Source organism: Phyllostomus discolor, chromosome 4 (genome assembly GCF_004126475.2).
Source record: "Phyllostomus discolor isolate MPI-MPIP mPhyDis1 chromosome 4, mPhyDis1.pri.v3, whole genome shotgun sequence".
Taxonomy (NCBI): domain Eukaryota; kingdom Metazoa; phylum Chordata; class Mammalia; order Chiroptera; family Phyllostomidae; genus Phyllostomus; species Phyllostomus discolor.
Window position 1 is genome coordinate 198,670,763 of NC_040906.2, and position 20,987 is coordinate 198,691,749.

The window sequence follows — 20,987 nt, forward strand, 5'->3', positions numbered from 1 at the left end:
ATAAAAAGCCCAGATCAATCTGTTTATTGTAAAATCAAATTGTTGGTTTAATGAGTTAAAAAGTATTCAGTCATCTTTAATCACCATTTTTGTTACATTCGTAACTAGTGGATACCAGCTTGTCGCCTGATCGTGCTGAACATAAGAGTGTGTTGAACTTCAATGCAGGTAGGGGACTGTGTGTGCACGCACGTATCTCCGTGTGCCCCCGGAGTGAGCTCCCAGGCCCCGGGAGCCGCGCTCACCGCGGAGCCGTTCTGCTCCGGAAGCTGGAACGTGGTGCGGCCTGGCAGCCCGGCGCCACCACTGGCCCTTTTCCTCCTGCTGACGGTGCGCGGACGCCAGCCAGACGAGCTCTGCCGTGTCCAGGGATTGCACGTCGACTTCTGGTGTCTGCAGACGGCGGACGGTTATTCTGGATTGTGTGCTTGTAACTCTCCGTGAAGCTCCAAGGGAGGCCCAGGAGGACTTGAAAGTAGCACTTGAATAACAACCTTTATTCTCAGGCATGGCCACATAAAAGAGATGGGTAATGCTAAACAGATAACACAATGCTGGTCCACTCCACTGGCAACCCAGCAGACTTCTGGGTAAACAAAGCGAAATAACAGAATGCAGATCTGATAACAGCACCGTTGAGATTAAAGCAAAAAAATAACAGGGACGTTTGTGCCGGTCCTCCTAACTGCAGCAGCAGCGGCCCGCCTGCCTGCCCGCCATGCGATAGAAAGGCCACACGCACGCGATGATTTGGGGGCCTCTGCCCAGCGACCCAGGGAGAGGGACCCGAGCCAAGATCTTACCCGAGATGGCGACACCTCACGGTGTTCCAGGATCGCTTTCCACCTTTTGTTCTTGGACGTGGTTGAGAACGCTACCAGACCTCTCCAACCCTGCCGCGCTCCCCCACGGCTGCAAGCAACGGCCAAGGGGCAGGTGCTTCTGGAACAGAGGGTCCAGTTACAATGTCCACCTGCTCTTCTGCCCACTCCCTGACCTCCCTTCTTTTCCAGGGCTTTTTCGGGCTGTTCATGTTCTCATCCGCCACTCCCAGGAGTCGCAGTGTTCTGAGGAGAGAGCCCCATTATTATTTTTTTTTTCAAAAGTTACAAAGAAATTGTTTAGGTTGATATGAATGGCGTCAATTTTTTAACTTAACAATCATTTATGTGCAGCCGAGGGTCGCTCAACTGGACAGTCTATGAAAAGCTAAAAATGTGAGCGCGTGCCCGTGTCGGGCAGAATGTCCTCCCTTTCCCTGCGTGTGGCGTTGTCGGCAGTGACGTCCTGGTTGGTGCATGGGGTCTTCAGGCCCCTTAGGACCTAGAGAACCAGTGCTTGTCCACAGCCATGGTTCTTTTGAACTCAGCCCAGTCCCTTTGAAGCATTGACCGTGGTATCCAGCTTTGATGCCTTCCCTGTGGACGCGTGCCAGGGCGCCTGATTTCATTACATTTTTGGAAAGGACTGAAACTCGGGTATGGTTTTATTGCAGTCCTCACATCAATCATAATTTGGGACTGTCTCGGTGAAAGATGAGGAATTCGGCCTGGGAGGCTGGGGAAGGTCCGGTGGCGGGGGGGATGGGCTGCAGTGAGAACTGGCTGCTTATTGAAGTTCAGCCGCTCCCACCCCGTGAATTTTTTTTTTTAGCTGTGGCTTCATTCCAAAGGAACTGCCGTCGTAAGGCCCAGACCCAGGTCCACGGAGACCTAGATTTGGACCTTATTTTAATTTCTAATTAAAAATTTTTAATTAGGCCCCCTCTTTTTTTAAATGGGGAACCCCTGGCCCTCCAGCTTGCACAGCACAGAACTGCACGTTCATGGTCACGAACATGAAAGGCACTCCCTTGCTGGTTCGATGGGCCAGAGGCTCGTAGCAAAAGCGAAGTACAGGGCCCAGATATTCGATTCCAGCTTACTCTGTGCTGTTTCCTTTCGCTGCTCCTCACCGTTAACCAGATTCCCCACCACAGTGCTTTCCCTTTGAAGTCTTCTCCCCTGGGTTCATAACTTTGGTTTTTCATCCTAAGCAAGCGCCCCCTCCCGTTATTCGCTAGCCTGCTCGGCCGTAGCCCCTTCCTTCCTCCCCAGGCCTCAGTGTCTCTTTACTAAGCATCTCGTGTCCTCGGTTTTATTTAACTGCCTGGCTAGGATCACTTCCCTGTGGAGGTCCCTCTGGTGACCCTAGCACCTTAGAGCCAACTGGGGTCTTTGGACACCTGCCACACAATCCCACACGACAAAGGGCCAGGTCTAAGAGGACACTAGCAAGTGTCCCCACCGCCGTGTCTGAGTTCTTGGCTCTTAGAGCCCTCCTGAAACGCCGTGATGCGCAGAGCATGCCCCGGGACCTGTGTCATCCATGTCTGTCCAGGGAGAACACTGCCTCCCGGACACTGATGAGGAGGTGCGGCCCTTCTTACATCGACACGGAGCACCTGTCCTGTGTTGGCCCTTGGGAAGGGACAGCGTCATTCTTTCCGCCTCCAGGTGGCACGTGGGTAGGTTTGCCACCTCTGGCCCAAGTGGAACAGAAGGTTATATGCCCTTTGGTGCAAGATGTCACCTCTCTGAAGCGTGGGTGTTTACCCAACTGAAGAAAATTACATTCAAAGGAAAGAAAACCTTTACCTAGAATCTACAAATTAGGTGTTATGAATTAGAATCTATGAATTATATTCTGCAAAGTTGAACTCTGTAGTTTGAAATCTGTGAAGTAGAGCCTATGTAAAACAAAACTACTATCAACTGATGTCCCACCGATTATATTTAAATACCTTTTAAACCGAAGAGGCACACACTTCCCAGGTGAATGCCTGCGGCCTTTCCCTCTGGAAGATGGGCAGACGGCCAGCGCTCTTCCTTCCCTCTGAGGAAATCCCCGCTGACCGCGGAGGGGCGGCCGCTGCTAGGGAGCCTCGAGTCACTTGGAAGCCCCGCTCCGGCCGCTTTGCCTCCACCCGCCCACAGCGTAGGAAATACACGTTGTCTGTCATCTTGCCACGTCTGCCCTTGAAATTACACTTGCGTGCAACTACCAGATTTACTTTTGGCATATAGAAAATGACATTGTGATAGGTACAGTGGTTTTGGGGAAGGGGGGCTAGGAGGAGGGGGAAGTAAAAGGGAGGTTTCAGTCTAAATGGGACACCGTCCCTAGCTGGCAGACAGGTGACACTGCTGGAGTGTTAGCTGTCACCACGTGCTTCCATGTTGGTACTCCGTGCTGCTGGTCTGTGAGTGTATGGAGAACTCAGGCTTTGTTGGCTTGGGTTCCGTGGGAAAACAGCTAACGGGCTGATGGTATCGGTCCGCTGCAACGTGCTAGAGGATTACTCAGACGCTTGTCGGCTGCCCGAGCCACGTACTTATTTGAGAATGTGCCATCATGGGAAGCTTTCATTCACCAAGGTCACCGAGAGGGCAGCTGACGGAGGCGCCCTGAACGTCAAATGGTTCTCGCTGCTTGTGTCAGTAGCGAAGCGATGCAGCACAGAGCTGACGCGCCAGGAAGAGGGAAGTTCAGAGAACACGGACTTGTTTTGATTGAGAAAAGCAGATAACTGAGCAGTCACTCAAGAATCCCACTCTTTTACTATTGTTTTTCATCTTAGAAACCGAAATATAAAGTGTGTTACCTTATTCCTGTGCATTGCTACGATTCTTTTAAAAAATTATATAGTATTACATTCATCTGTAAGTATAGAATTGCTCATGCCCCCTTTTAAAGATTGCAGACTTTTTTTGCACACACACACAAAAAAAACATGCATTTATTTCACAATGTTATCATAATAAGCAAATGGAATTTTGGCGCTGGGTTTCAGAAAGGGTTTAATTTTTAACTCGTAATTGTGCCATTAGTGCTTTTTTGTTAACATGATTTTATTCCTGGGTTGCTTATCTTAAAGTCAGGTTCTGTCATTATATATGATAATACAATGTTTCCAATAACCCTATTCTTTAGGGAGAGTGAATGGCGTAATAACCACCTTTCAACTCTCCATCAGACTATAAAATTTATATTTACAGAAGCAACAACATCTCACCCAACGATATATAACATTCTCACATGTACATTGCACCCCGAAGGTGGAAGAACAGGAACGAAATTTACCCTTTTGTCTGAAGGAACTAGAAAACTGGACAAAGCAACGTGAAACAGTCACTGAAGACACTGGACCTCAAGCAGCAGAGGACACGGGTCCCTGGAACATGGGACGCGAGGAGAGCCGGGCCCTGGCCCCAGCCCGCTGCCCAGGCAGGGGCCCCAGGCTGCTGCAGGGGGAGCCGGGCAGAGTTCTGCTGTCTCTCCGAGCTGAAGACACGGCACCGGGACTGCGGAGAAACCAAGGCTGCTGGAGTTTGCATGGCAGATACCGGAGAGGGGAACTCTGGAGGTCTACCGGGGGCCTCGCTGAGTACTCGAGGGGGTGCTGATCGGCGTGTGCCTGGGAGGAAACGACCGGAAACCAGGGAAAGGATCCTCCGTGGGACTTGCAGGAACAGCACACGGCCCCGCACAGGGCCAGGGAAAACACAGCCTGTTTCCACAACAAGAGTGAGAAGCCTCAACGTCAGGGGGCGCTGGGTGGAAGAATAAAAAGGGTCTTTCCTCAGTATAGGAAGGGACAAATTCATCCTAGACTGGACCCAGCTCTGGTCCTAGCCCTGGTTGCTTCCAAGTAACTAAACGGTGCCCCAGGACAAGGTGTTCAAGTACATACAACAATACACAAGTACCCAGTACCGAACAAGATAACGTGTCCGATAGCCACTCCCAAATCACCAGGCTTGCCAACAAGTAGGAAAATACAACCAATAATCAGAAAATTCAATCAAAATGAACGCTTGAGTGATGCAAATTGACAGAATTAGTAGGTAGGGACGTTAAAACAGTTATTATGACTGTAGTCCGTGTGTTCAAGAAACTAGAGTAGAGACAAGGATGTAAAAAAAAAAAAATAAAGCCAACATCCCAGAGATGAACACTACAGCATCCAAGATGAAAAAGTACTCTGGTGAATGGCGCACTAGGCCTGGCCGAAGAGGTCACCTCGAAGACGTAACAGCAGAAACTATCCTAAATGGAACAAAAAAGGAACGGGAGAGCATCAGTGGGTTTTCAGAAGATGAGCTGCGTCTTCAGAAGCCAGAACTGTTGTAGCACTAAAAGGGGTTCCCACACAGTGAAGCATCGTTACATCGGTTTGTTTTGCCGAAGCTCGTGGAGATTCTCACGGCCTGCCCCTGCAGAGACCTCAGCAGAGGACCCACCTGGGAAGGTCAGTCCGGCGCTTCTGCCCGGCCCTCATCTCCTGTGGCCGCCCAGAGAGTGGTCCTCGTTTCCCGAAGACCGAAGCTCGGTTCAGAATCATACCCGCTTTTGGTTGATCGTCACACTTCCGAAGCTTTCTCTTTTCAAAGAATATTTGTCCTCCGTCAGAGCGGTCCCTGGCTGCTGGATACTTTAGCTCTTCGTGACTGAGTTTCGCTTCAGACTGGATTGCCAGAAGTAGGAACTACAGAAAGTGTGGCTTTTAAAATTGCAGGGCTACGGGGGAGAGGGAGGAAATGGGTGCAAAGGGGGAAGGGATTAAAAAGCACAAATGGCCGGTTATAAAGACAGTCACAGGGAGGTGAAGTCCAGCACAGGGGACACAGCCAATGACACTGTAGTAACTGTGTGTGGTGTCAGACGGGTGCTAGACATCTCAGAGTGAGCGTTCCCTAAGTGATACAAATGTCTAATCGCTCTGTTGTACCCCTGAAACTAATACCCTATTGTGTGTCAACTGTAGTTGAAAAGTGATTTTTAAAAAATTGTGGAGCTAGAAAAATTATGGGGAAATCCCAGAAAACGAATAATGAGCCTTTTCTTCTTATGAAAGAAGCATATCTAGGGAGATTAGATTTGTTTTCAAGTTTCCTTTTTTCTGTTTCTATCATAAATAACCTACAACATACTTCATATAGACAGCTGTGGTTGTATCGTTTCTAAATAAATAATAGTATCTATTGTGTATTCACCACCAAAGTACGTCATCTCCTTTCCAGTCTGAAATAGACCTGATAATACAGGGGTGTGTATACTCAGTTCCCAGACACAGAAGCCAGGCTCATGAAGCGACTTGCCCAGGAGCACGCAGGTAGACAGGACTGCAGCCCTCCTCACCACGCATCAGTCTTGACTGGGGTGCCGCTCCCCCCAGACCTCAGTTACCCCTTGCACTTGGGGTTCCCCCATTGGCCTATGAAAAACCACTGCCTTGAGCCCTTCCTGCACGTGTAGTGGGACTACAAAGCTTCCACTGCTCGCCTGTCCCTCGGGGCCGGTGGCCGGCTCCTCTGTGGTTATGTGGCGGAGTGAGGAAGGGCGGGGAAGAACCTCCAGGGCTGTCCCGTGGAAACAGGAGGGATAGAATGTAAACAATTTAATACCGGTGTAGGTGTGGTCTTCTGTGTCTTCTTGGTAATGAATGCTAATAAAGCATGTGAGTGAGAGAGAATCCAGCATTGCTTTAGAACTGTCTGTCTTGGATTTCGCAACCCATTAAAGTTAGTTACCAGAGCAGATGTCAAACATGGTCATGGAATATTTTCCCTGAAATGTTTAAGTAAAATCGATACAGTCCTTAGGTTATTTCTGTGGAAAATGGTATTTACACTTTTAACATGGGGTTAAATAAGCCTTGTCCCCCAGCCGATCTTTAAAAAAATAGCAATTCTGTTATTTTTCAGGGAAAAATCTTGGTGTTCCTGTATGTGTATCATTTTGGAAAAAATGTTTAAATGACCATAAGCCATTATGTATTTATCGCTAACTCAGCTATGACTAATTTTTTAAGATGCAACTTAGAAAGATACTACCCCACGTGTAAGCTGTATAACATGTTCTCAAATAATGGTGAAGTTTAAAGAAATCAAGACTGAAACTGTGAAGTGAATAAAGTGACAGGTTCAAGTGTCCATGAACACTGTAGCTGTACTAGCAGTAGCTTGACAGGATGGGCGGATTCCCGTTGCAAAGGAAGCTCACAGCAGCTCTCTGTGGGCGGTCAGCCCTGGGGAGACGGTGGGGTCAGTGGTCAGGGCCAGGCCTTTGGAGTCCCCCTGTCTGCTCCCCCACGTATCAGCTGTGTGATTTGGGGCACATTATTACGCTTGTCCATGTCTTGTGTCTCTGATCTGCAACATGGGGTTCACAGAACTAGAATGACACTGACCTCGTGGTGTTGTGGGAATTAAACGATGAGATGTAATGCGTGCAGAGCACTTAGCGTGACACTAGCAATGTTACTGTTGGAGGTGCCGGAACGCCAAGTTATTACTGTGAAAATTGGTAAATAAAAGTAAGGAATGGGGGGAACCGAGCCAGTAAAGACACCGCTCTTCACTGTGCTGGCAGCATGTGGTGCCCACACAGGGCGGGAAGCCTGAGGACGAAGGCCACGCCCACCGGACAGCAGAGGGAAGCCACGGGCTACAGGCGGGACTCGGCCGGGCCTGAAGGTGCCCCCTCTGGCCTTCCTGGTGCAGACACGGGGGGGGGGGGGGGGGGACGCTGTCTGACCGCGGGAGGCCGCGGGTGGCATTCCTGGTGGCCGCAGTGAAAGCAGCCTGAACAGTGGCGTCTGTACGGTCAGAACAGACGAAGTGGAAAAAAACTGTTGCAGGGACAGGCTACCTGTGCATAGTGGTCTTTGAACTGAAGACTCTTCGTTCTTTACCCTGTTTTCATTGCTGAGCTTATGCTAGAAGCACTACAAGAAAGCGGCAGAACGTCATCTCTTTTGCCTACATGTGGTCAGTCAGAGCCTCTGCTTCACGTTGCCTGACCTTTCCCCTAAAAGAACGTCCTCTGACCCCTCACTTCCCAACAGGCAGGCCCCCTGACCCCGCACATGGGATGCCCTGGTGAGGGCCCTTCCCGACCCCCCGTTCCCACGGTATTCCCTTGTGAAGAAGTCACCCCCTTCCCCTATTTTAAATGTTGATCTCCCCAGTAATCACATGTCACCGTTGCACATGTGGAATTATCCCATTTCCACCCAGAACTACACAAATACAAACTGCGAAGTCACATTGTTTACAGGACTAGAAAGGAACCCCGAGGGTTTGCACAAGAAACCTCTTACAGAGGGTGCCTCTGGGAAGCAGTGTTAGGGGAGGGAGGTTTTTACTTCTACTGTTTTTGACTTCTATGTTGAAAACATTTCTGTAAGCAAAACTTTTTAAACGAGCAGAAAAGTGAGTTATGGACAGGTTTTCCACCACTCAAAGAAATAGTCGTTTCTTTTACGAAAGAAGAGAAGGTGCGCCTGCCCGCACTTCCCCTCCCGGCCCCTGAAACAGCTGGGCTGAGCTGGGCTGAGCTGGGCTGAGCGGTGCCGGCACGAAGCGTGAGTGTGAGAAGGTCATTTTTGTCGCATTGAGCTGACTTCCATCTCAGAAAGGCACAAGCTAAGAATGTTTTATGTTCATTCATGTCACATAAAAGGCAAAGACTGAAAGGTGTATTTTAAACTAAAAAGTTACGGCGTGACCCCGGTGTCCCAGTAATCTCCTTTCCTGGTCCTGGTCACCTCAGTGTCTTCATGGTGAGCCCTCCACAAAGGTGACTGAGTTACACGAAATGTCAGTGTGTCCTCACTGACAGGCACTCAGTGGCCACCGGGAGAGGCGAGTGCACTCTGAGGGGCACTGGCAGGCCCCCGAGCTACCTGGCTGCCCCTGGCCACTACCAGGAATGCAGGCACAGCTGCAGTCGTGCAGGCGGGTGTTACCTGCCTGCCCAGGAAGGGACCCGGAACATCTGCCTCCACCGGGTCAGGCGGCTGGAAAGCCCAGTGGCAGCCGCCCTATCTGCTATCATGCTGATTTTTCCTACTTCTCTCTTCCTTTAGTCACTTGGTGTTCACACTGGGCCGTTTTCCCTCGCTCACCTGCTGAGAGTAGCTCGGTTAATGATCTAAACGACTGTTAAATGTAAGTGGTTCTGTCCCTCACGTCCAGAGGAGAAGGGAAGAGAGGAAACAAAGGAGCAGCCCGATCCTCGGGCAGTTTTCCTAGTGTCCGTTTCCTGATTCTCTCACCATCTTTACTCGTCTACTTTATTTTTGGCAACTTTTTAAAAAAGATTTTATTTATTTATTTTTAGAAAGAGGGGAAGGGAGGGAGAGAAACATCAATGTGTGGTACCTCTTGCATGCCCCCAACTTGGGACCCAGTCCACAACCCAGGCATGTGCCCTGACTGGGAATCGAACAGGTGACCCTTTGGTTTGCAGGCCAGCACTCAATCCACTGAGCCACACCAGCCAGGGCCTTTTTTTTTTTCTTTTGGAGAATGAGAGAAACATAGATTTGTTGTTTCACTTATTTATGCATTCATGGGTTGATTCTTGTATGTGCCCTGACCAGGGGTCAAACCCCACAACCTTGGCCTATCGGGATGACACTCAGCCAACTGAGCTACCCGGCCAGGGATTACTCATGTACTTTCCAAAGTATTCATTGAGGGCCTGGTGTTTCGAGCAGCGTGTATACACATGATCTTAGCCAGAAGGGCAAGAAGCAATGGGTAATAAAGGCTTTAATTTTTTTTTTTATCTTACCCAAAGGAAAATCTTTTTATTTAGACTATCTCATGACATAGTTAACCATTATGGTCTTGTTGGCCCTGAAATTTTTGAAATGAGATGATATATATCAGCAGTGTTTCTTCATCTATCAGGAGAGAAGGAATGTGTAGAAGATATTCCACCTCCGACCATGAACTGTAAGAACAAAATAGATGTGAGTGAAAGTGCTTATTCCTTCTCTGAACCAAAATAAAACTGGATAATTATATTCAGTGGGGAAAAGAAACAGATTTATGGAGAAGTCAGAAAAAAAGTCATTTCACAAACAACAAAATTAACTACAATATTTTGGTTAAGTAGAAATGATTTTATATGAAACATAATTTTTTATTTTTTATTTTATTTCTGCTTTTCTTTATTTTATTTTACTTTAATTGTTGTTCAAGTACAGTTTTCTGTCTTTTACTCCCACCCCAGCCCATCCCCCCAGCCCTACCCACCTCCTTCCCATTTTGAAACAGAATTTTTAATAATTTTTCTACTGATGCCAAAAAAATATTCCGCTTTTACTCCTAATGACTACTTTTAAGTCTCTGAATATTTTAATTTTTATTTTTTTATTTTCTTAAATATATTTTATTGATTATGCTAGTTGTCCCACTTTTTTTTAAGATTTCATTTATTTATTTTTAAAGAGGGGAAGGGAGGGAGAAAGAGAGAGAGAGAAACATCAACATGCGGTTGCTGGGGACCTGGCCCACAACCCAGGCATGTGCCCTGACTGGGAATCAAACCTGCGACGCTTTGGTTCGCAGCCCGTGCTCAATCCACTGAGCTACACCAGCCAGGGCTTATTTTTCAATTACAGTTATCATACAGTATTATATTAGTTTCAGGGGTACAACATAGTGATTAGGCATTTACTAGTATGTCTAATATATGTATATTTAACACATACCTACATTAATGTATGTTTACAAAGACTATTCACAAAACCCATCATGTTTCCAAGATCAGCTTAACCTGAAATCGGGAAAGATTTGGAAGATTCATCCTCGTCAAAATGAGGGTCATAAAGGGCAAGAGCCCTCGGTTTTCGGCCTTTGTGAAAGAGTCCATGAATGCAGCCTGACAAGCCAGTACAATTTAGTGGCTCCCTCGCTATTGTAAGCGGGAGGCCTCCGCAGAGGCTCCACAAATAGAGTCGGCGTAGATCACCACTGACCCGGGCGTGGGCGAGAGGTCAGCTCCCGAGGGCCGTCCGAATTCTCCTTACAGGGCTGCCCTGACTCTCGTCTGGAGGCTATGATCCTTGGATACCAGTTTGTTTTTTTTTACTGGGGGAGAACTTGATGCGAATGCATTAGGTCCTGTTAACATAATTCCGTATTGTGTCTGCTTAGCAGAAGTTCTGTGTGTTTTATTTTGAAACAGAACTTTTATTTTGAAAGCAGAGCTACTGCAGGTGGCTCTCTGTCCGCATAGCGGGGAGTCCCTCAGCTCTGCAGACTTGGGGCTTTCTTGTCTGCTGTCCTTAATCCCTAGTAAGTCGTCCTAATTCTGGGAGGGGACTGTGTCTTCGGAAAGGAACAAGGGAATCTTTTCTGATCAAATGCATTTTCCCCCTTAAGTTGAAAACAGGAAAGACATTTCCTGCCTCTGGGCATTTAATGTTTTCACTGTTTTTATTTCCCAGTTCTGCGACAGAATCGGGGTGATCCGATGATGCAGGCTCTGAGTCACTGCAGCCAGTGGGTCCGCTTCAGGAGCCACACGAGTCATACCCCACCTGTGTCCCTCTTGGTCTTGCATCGGGTGAAAGTTCATTTTCGTGCCTGCAGAAATAGCGTGTGAATCAGCAGGCGGTGCGGTTGTGGTCTCCACAATAGAAGCTTCCTTTGCAGCTTGGTTCCGATGAGCCCAAATACCCTGTCTTCGGGGTTCCTCCTGGGTTTTCTCACCTCGCGTGGATTTGGAATGAACCTGCCTCACGCTGAATTCCTCCTTGGTGTTGCCGCCTCAGAAAACAGCAGCCAATAAAGCCTGGGTAACGCTCTGGCAGGTGAATTTACGGCCGGGGGCAGTGGCTGCATATGATCATTCCTTTCTTTCTGTTAAACAGTAAAATGCTGGTTCATTTTTCCAAATCCATAGCCCCACACAGATGACAGAGGCATCTTAAAATGCCCATGTCAGAATGCAGTCAGACAGGAGAAGTGCTGTAGAGGACCTGGTGTGAGTTGTACCCAAGCAACCAGGAGAAAAATATGAACCGCTCCAACCCAGTGTCCCTCATGTTTTGTGTGCCCGTGCCGGAGCAGTGAGCCTAGGTTTTATTCCGGGGTCTCCCCAGACCCATGCTGCCACTGTAGTGACCAGAGGAAAAACGTCTCCCTGCTAGGAACAGAAGCTTCTGGAGGATCAGTAGCCATCGTGTACCTACAATTTTAAAACACAGGAAGTCCCCACCTACAAGCAGGTTGTGCACTGAAACTTCATTTGGAGTTAATTGCTTTGAAACCCAAAGCACGTTTTCCCAAAAATGTGTTGTAGATGGTGCCTGCATTCCAGGCAGGTCCCAGAAGCCTTTTTAGCTCATAATGTATCTAAAGAACAGCCCCGTGCACTTAGCAAGACAGGAGCGAGCCGCCATATATCACAATGTTTTATGTGTCCGGCGCGTGGAGAGCAGGCCCAGTTGCTCTCCTCCCTTAACACTCTCTGGCCCAGGTGGTTACTGGGGCCTGCAGGTGCTCAGAACCCCTCCGCCACCCAGCTTCCTTTCCTGGTGCTGACAGGAATGGGGAGCCGGCAGGAGTGGGGGTCGGAGGCACCCTGGGCCCCACTCACTGAGCCCGCGCTCCTCCTACTGGAGCAAGCTCCCAGATCACATGCAGACTTGCTAAGGTTGCAGGTTATGATTCAGCAGGCCTGGGAGGGCTCTGAGATCTGAATCTCCAGCAGCTCCCAGTGATGCCATCGCTACTAGTCCACAGACCCCAGTCTGAGTTGCAAGAGTCTGTCGACATCAAAAGAGGGGAAGACGATGGTGGGGAGAAGAAATCTCAAGCCACTACCGAAAAGAAGTGGAGAGTGAGAGGCTGGGTTCTGTTGTGGAGGCCTCATTTGCATGTGAAAGCGCAGTGGCAAACACTAAAGTGGGTAGCAAGCAGATCATTCAGGAGCCTCACCTTCTAGACCCTAGACCAGTGTCTTGGTGTGAGAAACACCAGGGGGAAGTTGGGAATCTCCCTGCACACACTGGGGCTCCTGGTGCAGGTGGTCAGGGTGCAGCAAAGCAGTGAGGAGCATGGGCCTGGTGTACTCCTGTTTCCGCCGATAACTAGCTATGTCTTTGAGCACATGCCTTTGTGCCTAAATGTCCATTGTCCTCATCACTAAAATGGGGCTAAAATTCATACCCACCTCTTGCCGGGGGAGGGACTTAAGTTATCTGTGTAGGGTTCATACAGTGCCCCAGCAGTGGTTGCTACATGAGTCATTTGAGAACGCAGGCATGGAGTCAAATTTCCAGTTTTGCTTCTTACCGTCTGTGCGGCCTCTGGCAAGTGACTTAACCTCTCTGAACCTCTGTTTCCTTCCATGTCGCATAGGCTTAATAAAAGTTTCTGCCCCGTATGTCGTTGGGAGGGTAAACCCAGTAACCAACTCAGCACAGCGCCCCCCTGCATTCGCCGTGCACTGCGGCTCTTGCTACCGAGGCAGGCCGGAGTGGCCGCCGTCCGGAGAACTGGGGCTTGCAAGCTGTGCTCCAAGAGTTGTGGGTTTTACAGAAATGGGTCTCGGGCGTCGTCACGGGGGGTGAGGAGGAGGCCGCCGTCCACTCCACCCACTGGCCCCTTCAACCGGAGGGTCTCATCTCTGCTGGGGTTTGGCGTGAAGGTGGGATTTAGAAAACAAGGTCTGACAATTACTCTGCAGTGCGCTATGGATCTATGGGGGAAGTAAATGGTCTCAATTTTCAAAAAGTCGACATTTGCCTTTTTTCATTTCCTTGAAGACTGAAATAGCAGACGGCGAATTTAAAGAGAGGAGGGGTGGCTGGGTGGCCTGAGGCGGGTTACAAATCGCTGGATTGCGTAGCTAATCCACGTCATCGGAGCGCAGTGGCCACCTGGCAGCATCTGCGCACGCGCAGTAACACCTGCGTTCTCTCCGCCAGATGAGCACCATGCCCGGACTGCCCACGCGGCCCTGCTTTTACGACATAGACCTGGACACGGAGACAGAGCAAGTGAAGGGCTTGTTCTAAATGAGCGAGGCTTTCACCGGCCCGATGCAGGTAAGCTGTTGTGCTTTTCACTTTTTCTTCCTTTCTTTTCCCAAGTCTATAGGGTTTTCCCTAACCTCTTTTGGGGTCCCCCCCCCATAATATTGAGGACAAAAATGGTCTGAAAGTACCTCCCTGACCGGGTTGCTGTGAGTCCCTTCCTGCTAACAGCCCAGGACTTGAGAGTCGCTGCGGAGTGTGGACGTGCAGACGGACCATCAGGACACAGGCTCTCGGTGCAAGTCACACCGTGTCATCTGTGACTACAGACTTGTTTAAGGCCTCTCCGTTCATAACAACGGAGCCCTGTCGACTCGTTATTCTTTTCCCCGAATGAAAACTAATACCTGCTAGCGCTTTAAAGGGCTAACTACACCACGTGTTTCTTGGTTACAGAGTTGAGTCGTGTGATAGGAGAACCTCAGCGTATTCCTTTTCTAGGGCTGCTGTAGCAGCATCGCACCTGGGCGGGTTAGAACGACAGAACTTCACTCTCCCCTAGTTCTGGGGCTCGGAAGTCCCAAGTCACGGTGTCAGCTGGGCCCTGTACCTTCTGAGACGCTGGTGGGCTCCCTCCTGGCCTCTGCCCGGTTTCTGGCGTTGGCCACCAGTCCCTGACGTTCCTCAGTTTACAGCCGCATCGCCCCAGTCTCTGCCCCCACGGCCATATAGCCTTTGCCCGGCGCGTCTGTCTGCACATGGCATTCTCGTCTTGTACGGACACCAGTCATGTTGAGTTAGGGCCCCCATACTGACCTCATCTTAATTACGTCTGCAAAGACCCTGTTCCCAGACAAGGTCACTGCCATAGGTACTAGGGGTCGGGACTTCAGTATATCTTTTGCAGGACACCCTTTGACCCATAACGTTCATTCGACTCTAGCTCAGTGGGTACGTTACGCTCTCGTGCCACCGGGAAGATGCGTACAGATGGGACAGATCATTCGGAGGGCCCTGTGAGTCACAGGCAGGTCAGGGCAGCGGCAATTAGACACCTCAATGCTCACTGTCCGCAGTTTCAGAGGACTGGGCTTGACGTGGGGCTGGCACAGGCAGCCGCAGCGGGGGCCCCTCTATCGCATTCTCGTCTCCCCCTCAGTCCTACATGCAGCCACACGTGCTAGCTTCTTTCCTCGCTTCCCATCATGAAGAGGAATGACCACCCTCCCAACCTCCTCCCTGGAAGACTCCCAGTCAGATGTTCCAAAGGCTCAGCGCTGTGCTTCCCCACCCCATACATCAAACGTGTCCTCACCGTATTCTCAAGACACATCCCTCCACCCCCCAAACACCCCCAATTCCTTCTCCCCACTCACGCCTGCTCCCGTTCCTGAGCCCTGCCCTCCTCCCTCCTGCCCGCATGCTCTGACCCTTCCAGGCGCGTGTGTTGGACCTGCGGCCCCTTCTTTCCAACTGCCGGGAGGCGGGGCCCTAGGCCAGGCACACGGGGCCCTCACTTCCACCCGTGGCACTACCGGGAGCCAGCGTGGGGAGGCTTTGCTTTGTAAGGCATTGTTCCCAAAGCGCTAAGGACCTGGGCCATGATGAGAAAGGTGAGGGGCCCTTACGTGAAAGTATAGTGATACAGGTGTGGAATCGCTTGGTTTGGGTTGTGTCTGGTGTTTCGTGTTATCTATATGGTTTGTTGTGGGTTTTTTTGTGGTTTGGTGGGGGTTTTGGAAAGGTGTTTTTTTGGGGGGGGTTGTTTGTTTTTTTTTTTTTAACAAAAAGGCCTGTAAACCTGAGTTGTGGCAGCAGTGTTATTTTGGTCATCTGGTCAGACTGTGTGGGTGTTTGTGAGAGAGGACGCCGTGCCTGTCCCGGCTGGGCCTGGGCTCTGGCGACACCAGTTCCTTGGAGCTGAAAACTGGCCCCCGCCTGCCTGAGCTCCCTTGGCATGCCAGGGACCTGCTGGGCTGCCGTTCTGCCATTTGTCATTTTCTCCAGAACAGGTGTGCACCCTCCTCTCATCTCTCTCTTAGATGGTAGTGGTTCGGCCGTTTGGTCCATTTTCATTTTCTCTTCAGGTCGGTCATGTAAACCCAATTATACCTTCGTTATTGCGTTTCAGGTTCCGGCAGTGCCGGGGACACAGCCCTGGCTGTACTCCCATGTGTACATGGGTCCCCATGTTTGTGTCCCCTAACCAGCATTCCTCTGGGCTGGGGACGGGCTCTCGCCTGCGGCGGTCACCTCCAGTGTGCTGGGCACTGTGCTTAGCACCTTGCACAGTGGCCACAGCACTCCCGGCAGTAGCTGCTGTCCCACGAGGTTAGGTCCTTGCTCTGTAGCCACTAATGGGGGTGGATGAGGGATGGCCCGATCCACGGCGCTGGAGAGCTGCCTTCCACAGCTCAGCCTGTCCCTCATCACTTTGCGTCCCCTGTCACATGTCACACTGGCACCACCCAGTGAGGTGGGTGGTATCGTTTCAGACCTGTGAGGACTTTGGCCCAGAGGGGCCAACAGCGTGCTCAAGTTGTGCAGCTAGTGCATACAAGAGCCAAGGCTCACCCCAGATCTGCTTACTCTCGGGCTCACCCCTCCCTTTAAGCCCCAAACCAAAGGCCAGCCTTTTCGTTTCCGTCATGGGGTGGAGGAACTTCAGCCCTTCCTGGAAGATGATAACCAGCTATTTGAACAGATCTGTAATTTGGGGATAACCGGGTGATTTTTTTTTTTCACAACGAAACGTAATTATTTGGGTATTAAATGCTATGACTTTGTCACAGTTCTTTGTAATCAAAGTATAATAGGGCTCTCTCTTCCTGAACTCTGTCATTGAAAGGCACTTTCCCACTCACTCGTCCAAGGCTTTCTTCTTCTCTGTGAGCTGCCAAACCCCAGTCAGTGCTTGGTGGGCATTGGTTCAGTATCTGTCACTTGACCTCGCTGGGACAACCGAAAGTGGATCCGGTGTCGCAAGATAAAACCTCCGTACAAAGCAAACATTCCTTCTCAGGGACTCCTCGACACAGTGGTCCTGCAGCATTCTTTCTGTTTCCTGTGGCCCCTCCCATACGGCTGCCAGGGTCCACCAGCGGTCAAAGGTCTGTGGCTGTTAAAAATGCATGAAATAAAAATGGTCAAGCTCCGGTGATGGGCAGCATGGACAAATTTGGGCATCGGAAGAGGAAGTGTCCGGCCGGGTGCCTCGCTCACGGGGTGGTCAGACTCCCGAGAGCTCTGTACACTCAGCGGGGCGCGTCACGGGCCTGTCCCCCGTGGAAGACGGCACGCGGTCAGTGATGACTTCCTTTCCTTCCTGCTTACCTCACCCTCTAGGAAACTGTGTGGGACTTAGTGTGAACAGGAGATGCCGGGAAACCCCCAGCATCGAGCCCTGGCTCCTCCTTTCCAAGGCTTCCCTGTAGTGCATTCACTATTGTTACAGTCGGGGCGTGATTCATTCTTTTGGATGTCACCACGTAGAACTAATTAAAATCAGGTGTTTGTCCCAGTGAAACTGATCCCAAGACTGTACTGTTCAGCCCTTTGTCTGAGGAGGATTGGACTGAGGGACGGTGATTCTTTCCCGCCGTGGGTCTCCTCCTCCTGCCCCTTCATCGTGTGTCCGAGCCTTGGCAGCGTTCAGATGCATGCAGAGCACCTGGCGGAGTTCCTGAGGACTCAGACACTCTACTTTGTGCTCAGGTGCAGGGTCGTGTTTAGGATGGAACTCAGTGGACTCTGGTCCTGCCATGAATGTCGGTGACGTACCCAGGAATTCTTTTTCTTGAACTGCACACGAGAAAACAAATACAGTACCAGCGCATTTTTCCCTAAACGTCCTTTAGGGCAGACGTTTTCAATGCTCTTTCATAGTCACCTGCTGATCTTCAGTACGGTGTTTGCCTGCAGCCCTTCTGGGTACGGGGCCTTTTGTCCCCAAGTTGCAAACCGCAGGGTTTCGGGGTTTTGTGGGGGAGCCCCTGGGCCCTGTGCTTTGGGTCTTGAAACTGTCTTTTCAAGAAGCAGCTCAAAAATCAGTCCGAACCATGGTGCGCCCAGGCCCAGGTCCTCCGCTCACCGCCACGCCGTCCTCGCCGGGGAGCGTGTCCCTCCTCCTTCCCCATTCCCAGGCGGGGGCCAACGTAGGCTGGAAGCCCGAGCGACTTAAATAAATGACAGTGATCATGAAGTCTAACGACGACATCTTTAACATCTCACTGACATCTGAAAAGATAGTAGTAAGTTAATGTTTCTTCACTGAAATGGAATGTCTTAAAGCTTAGCAGGTGTGAAATTATTCATTTCCTTTTAAAGATAGCTTTTCCGGATACTGTTTTAGGAGTTGGAGAGAAACTAATTGTCTTTTTTTTTTTAAGAAAAGGCAAGGAAAGTAGTATTTCAGAAAACTCAGGAAATATAGAATTTTTCTAATAAGTAAATCTGTTCATCAAAAATAGAAGAAATTGTGAACAGAAACAGCAGAAAAAGTTCCATTAATACATTAGTTATAATCTCCTACTAGGTTAAGAAGTACCAGAACCCTGCACGGTGCAGGGAAAGTTTTAACTCACTGCTATAAACTTGAAATTCTTTCCACTGCAAAAGACATTCTCCCTGAATTAAAATCAGTGAAAAAGTACCCAGTGCATACCATGCAGCTTCGCTAATAAGAGAAGTTCATAGACTAAACTCTCCTCGATTCAAATCAGATCTCAAAAGAACCTCATGATGAGCCTCCTGACATAAATGATTCTAAGTTACTCACTTCTGCCCGGGCCAGCGTGGCTCAGCTGGTTGGAGTATCTCCCTGTAAACGAAAATGTCATGGGTTTGATTCCTGGTCAGGGCACCTGCCTAGGTTGTGGGTCCCCAGTTGGGGCACTTACGAGAGGCAATTGATGGATGTTTCTCTCTTTCTGTCTCTCCCTCTCTCCCTCCTACCCCCTCTCTCTAAAATCAATAAGCATGTCCTTGGGTGAGGATAAAAAAATTTTTTTAATTAAATCATTCATTTTTCAGGTTTAAAAAAAATAGTCACCATCAACTTTACCAATCCTGTTGAGGTTAACTATTTGTTTTTATTTTAAAGTCACTTTGGTACCATATTTAACTTCAACCTCTGTTATTCAACAGTGGGAACCAATAAATTATTATCCTCAGCAGAGAGAAGCCAAGAGCCAGGTGTTGTTACTAATACTCTAAGGGTAATAAAACGAACGTTTCTTTGTTTAGCAGAGAGGAGGGAGAGCTAATCCTCCCATCCCCTAAAGGTAGATAGCCTGTGGCTGCAGTAACAAACTGCTGGGTGGCTTAACACACCAGAGGTTTGTTCTCTCACAGTTCTAGAGGCTGAAAGCCTGGAGCCAGAATTAGTATTCTGAAATCAGGTAGGGATGAAGCCACACTCCTCCAGCTCTCTAGAATCCACCCCTTGCCGCCTCCAGTTTCCGGTGGCCGCCGAAACTCCTTGAGCTGTGGCCGCATCCCTCCAGTCCCTGCCTCTCTGATCAGTCACTTGGCCTCTCCCTCTTCTGTGTGTCTGAGCACTTTTAGATTTCTTAGTATTCCCATACCAAGATAAAGTGTTTTATATATTCCATCTTCCAAAATATTGGCCCACTGAATAAACGTCTCAAAATGTCTTTCTTCCCCTGAATAAACAATGTACTGATTCATTTTCACATTCTCACCTTGGCTAGTACATCTCTGGGGGTTTTTTTAATCTATAATCAGACCATATACTTCTGCCCAACTCTTTGAGTCTTCTTAAAATATGAAACCACAGGCTCGGGGCCCCTTTAAAACCAACACTGGGGGCTACGGAGGTTATGTGGCTGATCACCTGCCCTTAGATTACACACACCTGCCCCCGGAGATGGACGGCCTTGTTGTGCCTCAGGTGACCTCCATCCGCGGAGCCCAGCCTCCTTTCCCTTAAGCCCCCACCTTCTCTCTTTCCTCCCCAAGAGTCCCTGAGCCTTACCAAGGGGAGGCTGGCCTTGTCCCTGAGCAAGGGGGGTGGTCTGCACCAGACATAGCTTTCTCCCCAACATCTACAGTATTCTCTTTTTGTTCCTCTATATTATGCCCCTGATTAGAATCAGACATTAGGGGGGTGTCTATAGTTCCCCATCTTCTGTCTGCATCCCTGGCTTGTGTTCTGAAACGAACCAGGCCCCCTTCCGGCCCCAGGCCCCGCCCTCATCTGTGGGAGGCCGACTCGCTGTGTCCCAGCCGAACTTGAACTCTTGGCCCACTGGATAAATTTCTTCTGGGGTGGTGAATACATTCTTCTTTTCTGGAACTTGGGTGTTTCGTTTGTTCTTTTTGAAATACAGTGCGATCGCTTCTCTTTCTAAAAAAGACGGCAGGATGCAACAGGGGCAGAAAGCCTTATTAATATCCTTTGAGAGAATGCCTATGTGCTCGCTCGGGCTGCTCCCGTTTTTATCCTAAATGGTTCTCTCAGGGCCTGTGCTCTGTGCCGACTGTAGGAGAGAAACGGAACTCAAAGGCTGCGGGGCCTCTCGTCTCAAATCCTGAACCTGCTCACTCCACAGGATCCCAGAGACCGGGGATCCCAGGCTTAGAAGTCATGACAGTTCTGCCACGGTCCCCAAGTCAATCTTTTAGGACACCGAGACCGCTTGGTCACCATGGTGCGGAATGAGATTCTCCACAGCTCATAAGCAAAATCATTGCAAAAAAAAACGATCTCAACCCTGTCCTGTGAATAGAATCACTTAATCTTCCCTTGACTTTTCTTTTGGTCTCCAACTTTAGAGCTGTCAAAGATGAATACCAGGGGACAAAGCTGTTCTTAAGCCACTGTCACGTTTTTTTCTGTTTTTCAGGCTCCTGAAACTCAAACTGCCCGTTGCCTTTTGGCCTCAGTTGGAGAAGAAAGTGGATTTGAAATACACCCGTTACGCAATGCCGGGGAAATGGTGGAACAGGCCAAAGATTTCTTCCTTCAGGACAAATTCCGTTTGCAGCCGAGCGCAGCGTTCAGTCGGAGGACCTCCACCAAGTCTGAAAGAAACTAATTTATTTTCGGTTTCCGCAGAATTTACATTACTCCTCCCCCACTGCTTACACTTGAGAACGTTTGTTGTATGGGGACCGTGCGATTAAAAGAGTATGAACCAAAAGGTAA

General features: G+C 49.5%; 1 protein-coding gene across 2 annotated transcripts in view; it reads left to right on the plus strand.

Annotated features, from left to right (window-relative positions):
• MTHFD1L (methylenetetrahydrofolate dehydrogenase (NADP+ dependent) 1 like) overlaps positions 1-20,987 on the plus strand; it is a 167,131-nt gene extending 146,144 nt beyond the window's left edge. For both annotated transcript variants that reach the window (XM_036024892.1, XM_028510604.2), the window contains exons 27-28: positions 13,772-13,891; positions 20,686-20,987. In XM_036024892.1, the coding sequence (XP_035880785.1) occupies positions 13,772-13,861 (90 nt within the window). In that variant the 3' untranslated portion in view covers positions 13,862-13,891; positions 20,686-20,987. The remainder of the gene's footprint in view (positions 1-13,771; positions 13,892-20,685) is intronic.